At 36.6% G+C, this 9,055-nt stretch overlaps 1 protein-coding gene across 1 annotated transcript in view; it reads left to right on the forward strand.

Annotated features, from left to right (window-relative positions):
• Nucleotides 1-8,710, forward strand: part of Smp_210990 (putative protein phosphatase-1) — a gene marked incomplete at both ends in the record, with an annotated part of 9,170 nt that extends 460 nt beyond the window's left edge. Inside the window, 4 exons of the mRNA XM_018797818.1 lie at nt 4,563-4,674; nt 5,397-5,467; nt 6,371-6,448; nt 8,536-8,710. Of these exons, the coding sequence (XP_018652823.1) occupies nt 4,563-4,674; nt 5,397-5,467; nt 6,371-6,448; nt 8,536-8,710 (436 nt within the window). The remainder of the gene's footprint in view (nt 1-4,562; nt 4,675-5,396; nt 5,468-6,370; nt 6,449-8,535) is intronic.
• Between the last annotated feature and the right edge of the window lie 345 nt (nt 8,711-9,055).

Raw genomic sequence — 9,055 nt, forward strand, 5'->3', positions numbered from 1 at the left:
TATGGATTGATGGATTTAGTCGTTTTTCCTTTAGGGAACTATCAGCAAGAATAATTTATTATTATCGGTGCATCAGGCACATATAGTCAAAAATGAAATATATGTATAGGAACCCATATATAATAAAAATCCATTTCCATAACTGTGTCATTGATAAATAGAAAAACTCTCCGGGGAAATATATCAGTCAGTCAGTCACAACGTAGGACCAGGCACATTTATGCATAGGTCCAAGTTGCCATACCTCGTTAGCACAACAAGACGAACACCGGATTCATAGAAGTAATTAATTTAGTGGTGGTAGTATATCAAGAAAGTTTGTATATAAGGATATAGTACAGGAAGGAAGAGAGATATGAAGCAATTTTAATCTCAAGGTTTAAGGGAAGATAAAGAGTGTATACACCTACGCCATTGTGATCGATTCTGAGCCATGTCACACAGTCTCCAACCATTGGTTACGATAGTCACGCGGACCCCAACCAGGTAGTCTGCATCTACCAACATGGCTCAGACTAGAAGTTAGTGACTTCAAACACTGATGCCATATTTTGGTTTGGCCGCCCCTAACTCTCTTCCAACCATCCCCAACACTAGTCATCATAGCGCGTCGTGGTAAACGGTGTTCAGGCATACGTAACACGTGGCCCAACCATCTCAGTCGATGAAGATTCATCACCTCATCAACTGATTTACCATCATTCCCTAATACCCTGTGTCTAACCTCACTATTACTTACCCGGTTATCCCAGCAGATGCGAGCAATATTTCTAAGGCATCTGTGGTCAAATACTAGTAACCTACGAGTATCTTCTACTCTTAATGGCCATGTTTCACAGAGGTAAAGTAGAACAGAGCGAACTGCTGCGCAGTATACTCGTCCCTTAATTGATAGACGGATATCTCGTCTTCGCCATAGGTGACGTAAGGTGGCAAAAGCCAAACGAGCTTTTTGAATCCGTGCTGAGATTTCGTCAGACACCAACCCATTAGGGCTGATCAGACTACCAAGATAAGTGAAGTTGTCCACGCGTTCGACTACTTCACTCCCTATCCTTAGTTCAGGTGTTGACGCAGGCCAGTCCTGGAGTAACAATTTACATTTGGATGGGGAGAAACGCATCCCAAACATCCTGGCATTATTACTGTGTTCCAACAGAAGACTCTGCATTTTGTCAGTGTCTTCACCAAACAGGACTATGTCATGGGGAAATATATAGAGTTACTGTGAAAACACACACATTGACTTTAGCTTGCTTCAATCGATACAAGGAATAGAATTGTGACACTGAATGAAAGTCCACACATTTCATATTAAACGAAATTTATACTGAAGTGGTTACTTACTTACTCACTTTCGCCTGTTACTCCCAATGGAGCATAGGTTGCCGAACAACAATCGCCTACCTACCCTGTCCTAGACCTTCCTTCCTAGTTCCATCCATCCAGATTTCCTTCATTATTCCCATGTCTGTCTCCATTTCTTGGTGTAATGTGTTCTTTGGTCTTCCTCTTCTCCTTTGACCTTAAGGATTCCATGTGATGATGAGAAGATAACTTGGAAGAGACATTTCTTTGTCCAATGACATTGTTAAGAAAATCAGTTCTTTTAGTTTCAAGTCCTACTGTAGTGAACAGAACACTGGTTGGGGACAATCGAATGTATTCAGACACAAATTACAGACTATCTTACTAAGATCTGATAACCATACAGCAAACAGTCAATTTGCAACACAACCAATCGTCTTAATCTTCACTGTTCCTTCTGTAAATTTACTTCATCTTCTTTAATTCCATTGTTCATACATTTTCCTACCAATTGTGCTTCATTTCAGTCCTTTCCTTATCGGTCTTCTGCCAAAATACATTCTATGTCTGACCATCACCATATACTACTTATATGGATATAAGTAGACCACACCACACTACCATTAACTGCAAATAGACTCGATTTGCAATCTAATGACGAGATTATTATAAGCACAGTTTTACAGACTTGATGAAATCATAGTGTGATTTATTGTATATCATCGTAAGCAAACTTACCATCTTATACTAAAACAGATCATTCAAGAGAAAGAGTTCCTTACATGTTAAATTTATAAGGATTAACTTAATGACATTCAATCAGTAACTAGTTTATTATAGTGATAAGCTAAGACTATATCTTGATTTTAAGCTAACTAAATTGATTGATGTAGATTTAAAATCATAAACTAATCTTAGTTATACCACTACTGATAACTTCTGATCATTGAACAACAGTTCCATCCTAGTATGGGACTCCTCAGTAATGTGGATCCAACCTAGAATCTAACCCAGGACCTTCAGTCTCAAGAACGAGTGATTAACCTCTAGACAGCTGAACCTGCACTCAGTGGTGTTAATTTAGATCATTTTGTGATTTAAAATCCATGGCAACTCTATAATATCCGCAAAACCGTATGCTGATAAATGGATTAAGTAATGTCAAAAGTTGGGACAATTAAAAGTGCAGACCAGTCGACACTCATTCAAAAAAACAAAAAAATGTACTATCTGAGTAACTAAAAAATCCCAAAAGTGATTCCATAATGGGTCAGTGGTTCAAAAATGAACAAAATGTCTATCCCATGATTCTTGTGTTTCAGTTCTCTTCGTGGTAATATAAGTCTGTGATGAATGTAGACGGTATTCTTCATACTGACCTAACAATTCATCAATATAGAATCCCTATTTCTTATTTCTTTAAAAAAACAGTTATTTAAATTACTAAAATTACTAAAATCTCCACAAAACCCCTTCTGATAACGATGAGGTATTTCCTGGAGTTCTAGTGAGAAGCAGTGACCAGTGGAGTTCAACAAGGTCTGTTGGGAGATATCAACTCACTGATGACATTGGTGAATGGTTGCTCAATTTCGTGGATTGGTTGAAGTTAGACATTAACAGCGTTGGATGCCGGTCGGCACACTGGTCTGGTGGTTAAGCGCTCGCGCGCGAGACTGATAGGTCCTGGGTTCGAGTCTCGCGAGGCGGGATCGTGGATGCGCACTGCTACTGAGGAGTCCCACAATGGGACGAAACAACCTTAAAGCAGTGCTTCCAGGTTTTCAAGGTGGTTTAGCTTCAACTGACTCATGATTTAAACTCTATAAATTTATTTAAATGTTTCCTTAGAATCATTCCAATTCATATTACAATGTATCTTTGTTTGTTTAAATTAAATTTTATTTATTCAGCGGCAGACAATCATTGGAAACAATTTCGCTTATTTTGGCTTATAAATTAAAATATCCTGATAAATTAGCTGTTTTACGAGGAAATCATGAATGTAGTCGTATAAACCGGTAAGCTTATCATAATACTATGAAGTAATTTACGTGCTTCCTTGAAAATTCACTATCGATAATAGTTAGGTAGTTAACAACTAGCTTGTTCAATGAGATGTAGTTTAAATTCACTTTGTATTGTTTGTTCGAATCTTCGTACTGATGTTTAGAACTGCACTTGATCAGTCTCTTATTGATATATGTGCATCTTGTACCTACATCCCAGAGTTGATGTTCATTCTGGGACTCGAACCCAGTACCTTACATCTAGCTGATGAGTCCCATTTAGGACGAAACGCGAGTCCTGGATTCCACCGCTAGCCACTATCCATCTTTGCTTATAATGCTTGTAACTTAAGGCAGTATCGAGACTATCCTCAGAGGATACACGTATGCGAATAAGAGGAGGATCAATTGTGGTCCTAAACATCAAAAACATATTTAAAACACTTGTTTACACAAGGTTTATAATCATGATAATTAGTACGTCTAACAACAGAATACCAACAAGTATTAAATAAACCAGCAGGATTTAATTCCCCAATCCGTTATTGATGCAAATCGGGAAGATCTAGTCAGATACCCTGAAGCATTAATCTCCTAAAGCACTATACACTACTCCACCACTTTCGAATTCATAAGTTGCTTCAGAAAAGGTGTGGCATTTTGAGTTGATAGTGTATTATACTACTAATACTAATACTACTGTAGTGTGTGCTACTGATGTCGAAAGATATAAGTAACATGTATTACCAATTGAAAGTGAAATGCCTAGTGGTAGAAGGTTGAGAAGATTAAAGGGAAAAGAATGAGAACAGAGAGTGATTGATATAGAAAATGAAAGAACAATGAAGTCTGAAACAATTGATTGACATTTTGCGAATGAAATACTGACTGTATAATTCTTAGATTTTACCAGGAGATTCTGTAGTTTTTTTCAAATCACGTTAGTTGTCCACGCCTGTATTCTTGTTCAATGCAGTACTAGTCAATGTTGATCTTTTTCTTAACAACAATCTGTTTTATATAGTTGAGATCATGAGTCAATTGGAGCTAGACCACTATGAAAAACCTGGAAGCATTGCTTTAAGGTCGTTTCGTCCTACCGTGGGACTCTTCAGCAGTGCGCATTCACGATCCCGCCTCGCAAGATTCGAACCCAGGACCTATCAGTCTGTGTTTATCAAATTAATTGAAATGAATCTTCATTTGTTCTAGTCATAAAAACATCTGTTTGTTGTTTTCATTTGATCTTTTATCATTCATCTTAATAGCATCTACGGTTTCTATGATGAATGTAAACGTCGTTATTCAACAAAATTATGGAAAGTATTCACTGATTGTTTTAATTGTCTTCCTTTAGGTAGGTTCTAATGTGGTTACATTTCAATGAATGAAATACATTCATTTTGAATATTGTTAAGATAAACAGTACTGTCGTGATTGCTTAATATAAAGTTAATTCTTTAATGGTATTATCTAGAGAACCAGTGGAAAGTAAAGTAAATGCGGTAGTATTTTTGTCTCATTTGAAGATTCTTTACCATTTTCCACATATGACTTTCACAATGGATGTGGAACTTACGACCGTATGCATGATAGCTGTACATCGCTGTGTTGAAATTTTGAACAGTTGCTACTGCCTTTCGTTACTCATCATCATCATCATCATCATCATCATCATCATCATCATCATCATCATCATCATCATCATCATCATCATTATCGTCATTCGAAACCAGGACTTACCAGTCTCGTGCCAGAGCACTTATCCGATTGACCACTGAGCAGGAATCCGTTGGTGTTTATGTCTAACTCCAACCAATCCACGAAGTTGAGTAACTGTTTACTAATTGTCTTCAGTGAGTTCCTACCTAATAACAGACGTGGTTTGAACTCCACGAAACGGCTGTCCAGTGCTTCCAGGTTTTCCCTGGTGGTCTAGCTTCAATTGACTCACGCTTTCAACCATTCATTTTTTGTTAATACATGATTAAAAACAGTCTATTTCTCGAAAATCATAATCTGACTGTTTTTTTACGGTCATGTATATTGTTTTATTCTTTCTAATATTTTACTACACAGCCGCTCTAGTTGACAATAGTATGTTTTGTGCACATGGAGGATTATCACCAGATTTAAAGAAATTAGAACAAGTAAGTTATAACTCATTGTTCTTTATTATTATTAGAGAGGTTTGTGGAGGCTATTTAATTTTATGGTTTAATTCATGAATTGGACAACTACTAAAAATTAAGAAGTACCGGATATATATTCCGTTTTTATTAAAGGACTCAGCAGCGAGTATTTCCTACGTCAACCTAGGACCTTTAAGACACGCGAGAAACACTTGGTCTTTAGACGAGTTCGTTGGAATTCGTTGTTCTACATGTCTAAATTAAGTCCACCAGTTTGCTGAGAGTCTTGGAGGTCCTTGATTTGATCCATGGAGAGGTTATGAATTCACTCTACTGAAAAGCATCATACTAGAACGAAACTATTGTCATGTGTTTCCTGGACCTCATGGTTATTTAATTAAGATCAGTTTGTAGTGTAAACTGTAAAACAAAAGATTTTCCTCCTTTAATTTGTAAAGGTTTTCATTTGTTGCGACGTTGATAACAAGAATTTTGATCAGTCTAAGTTGGGAATATATGCATCCAGTGCAGATTCCATTCGGTCATATGTCTTTATGCAATAGGTGGAATATGACCAGAAATAAAATCCAAAGCATGAATTTATATATTTTACTCACAAGGCACTGGCTATATGGACCTAATAGCTCTATGAACAATACGTTGTACTGGATTTGGAATGTATTGTTCTCGAGTCTTGAGATGAACATCGTCATAAGGACTCAGGAGCATTCAGCTGACGAATCCTAATGAAATGAAACACAAGTCCTGGATTTCAATGCTATTCTCAGTCAATCTCTGCTTCTTCTGTTTTGCCTTGTTTTGCGTTCTTTTCTTCAGTTTTATTTAATATTATTAAATAAAATTCCTGTTCATTTACTTTTCAATTCTTTATTTGATTAAATCATTTTGCTTCCTTTAAAGTTGAATGAAATACGACGTCCAACTGAAGTACCAGATATGGGTATTATTTGTGATTTATTATGGTCAGATCCTGATGGAGTAAGTTCAGAATTATAATGTCTCCGTATACAGTTGTGATAATGTTACGTAACAGAAAATAGTTGGTAGGATCGCGTAGACCCTGATTTTTGGTTGCTTAATCATTGTCAGTAAGAGGATTTGAACTCATATCTCACAGTTTCATATCTTAAACGCTGAACCTACTACCGTGATATATCCTATTATATAAACGACTAATCGATTGACAAAATTCGATTAACATTAAGGGAGCTAGACAAACAAGATATTTGTTACTATTCTGTGATCAATCACTGAAGATCGTGACAGAGATGGTTTTAAACATGAACTGACATTATCTGAAGAAGCACTGGAAACCAAAGATGGAGAAACTATTGAATAATACACAAACAAAAGCTTAAACTTTATTGAATCAATTCAAACTAGGTTCATTTGAAAGATTACTTCAAACTGCTGAGTTTAAAACTCATTGTTGATTAGCTTTAAGATAAAATCTTGAAAGCTTTAGACAGAAATCGTTGCCTTTTGGAGCATTTCAGATACTAGGCAATTTTTAAACCCATAGCATTTTATGCGATAGTTGAGTTAAGACTTAAACTAGAAGTTATATACCATTGATTTACACTATACTAGTCTATAAGTATTGTGAGTATCACCGAATCAAAATATCATTAGTTTGATTCCAAGTGCGAATCATGGACACTTACTCTGAATGATGTCATTCAATGACGAAACAACTATTTAACGCTCAGTGAATATCAGCGAAACGTGGCCTGTAAGAGTAGAAGATATTAGTAGGCTACTAGTTTTCGATCATAGGTATCTTCGAAACATTGCTCGTATATCCTGGGACCACGGAGTTAGTAATGCAGTTGTTAGGAAACGGGTATTAGGTAAGGATGGCAAATCAATTGATGAAGTAGTGAAACTTCATCAGTTGAGATGACCGGGACACGTGCTACGTATGCCCAACCACCGACTGCCCCGACGTGCAATGTTTTATGGCGTAGGAGTAGGTTGGAAGAAAGCTAGGGGCGGTCAGACCAAAACGTGGCACAGATCCATAAAGTCAGTGACAATTGGACTGAGCCATGTTGGTAGGTGTAGACTACCTAGTTGGGATTCGCGAGATGATAGCAACCGTTGGTTAGAGACCTTGAATGATACGGCTCAAAATCATTTACAATGGCGAAGGTGCATCCACTCTTTGTGTTCTACCAACTACTAATCTTCTGAATTCTTCATGTCCCTATCTTTTTTCTCTTTTCAAATTTATTTCATTGGATTATACTCCTTCAATAACATCTTTAAAGCCTAATCTTTCATATTACTGTTTATACTCTTACTACTTCTACCAATATGGGATTTGAATCGACAACTGGATCTCTGTGCTAATGTGGTATGGTGACTCGAACTGTTGTACGAACGTACGAAGTTCTACGTTGTGACTGACTGACTGACTGATTATCAGTATAACAGATTAAAACTACTCCTTTTTTAAAAGGGCAGCTTAAGCTTTTAGACCAAGATATTTTTCTCCAAAAAACGTGCAATTATCTGGATGAACATTTCTATTTTAGATTTGTATACATTAATTAGTTATGGCTGTCAATTGTTTGTACATTTGTACGCGTTTTCATCAACTGTTTACAACTTATGGGGAGTACAATTATTCCCCATTCTGATAATAATCAACATGTGCTCACTAATGACTAGCTTCAAGTTGGATTTCCTGAAGTTCTAATGAGGAACCGTGACCAATAGAATCCAATTAGTGTTGGATAGAGACAGTTATTTACCTCAAACAATGAATGAACGGTTGTGCAGTCGTTCACGAATCGACTGAAGTTAGAAACTAACACCACTGGATGCTGGTCAAATCAGTGGTCTAGAGGTTAAATGTTCTCATACGAGACTGGAGTTCCTAAGTTTGAATCCCACGTGTGAGATCGTGAAAGCTCACTGGGAATTCTTCACTGAATAAAGTATTATTATTATTATTCATATATAATGTGATGTTGAAAGTTATTTCAACAAGATTACACCTATAAAAAAATAATAAATCGATTAGAAAAGGAAAAACCATTTTTCTCTTTACATCATTTTAGTCATATACTGGTTGGAAAGAAAATGAACGTGGTGTTTCATATACATTCGGTGAAGATGCTGTCATACGTTTCATGAATGATTGTAATATCAAATTAGTAGTTAGAGCACATCAAGTTGTTGAAGATGGTTATGAATTTTTTGCTGATAAGAAGGTATGTTTTGAATATAAAACATTTTTTGTCTTACATACGTATTTGCTTGTATTTAGATTAGAAAAAGGTTCGGAAGTGACTTAGTGGTAACACTCTTATTATTATTATTTACTATTTAAACACATAAAGAGTGGCACAAGGAAGCACCAGATAAATATGCGCCACACAAATCTCATTTGATTTGTGTGAGAGCTGTGATAACACACATGTGCCCAAACTAAAGCAGGTGGTTTTCTTAGAGGGCCACACCCCGAGACTTTGACCTAAAGGTCTAGTCCACAAGGCAGTGGAGCATCGTAAGGAGATGCATTCTAATGGTAGCCGGTGACCAACGATTGATTCATACGCCATTTGTCCTTCAGGATAC

The sequence above is a fragment of the Schistosoma mansoni genome, chromosome 5, assembly GCF_000237925.1.
Source record: "Schistosoma mansoni strain Puerto Rico chromosome 5, complete genome".
NCBI classification, from domain to species: domain Eukaryota; kingdom Metazoa; phylum Platyhelminthes; class Trematoda; order Strigeidida; family Schistosomatidae; genus Schistosoma; species Schistosoma mansoni.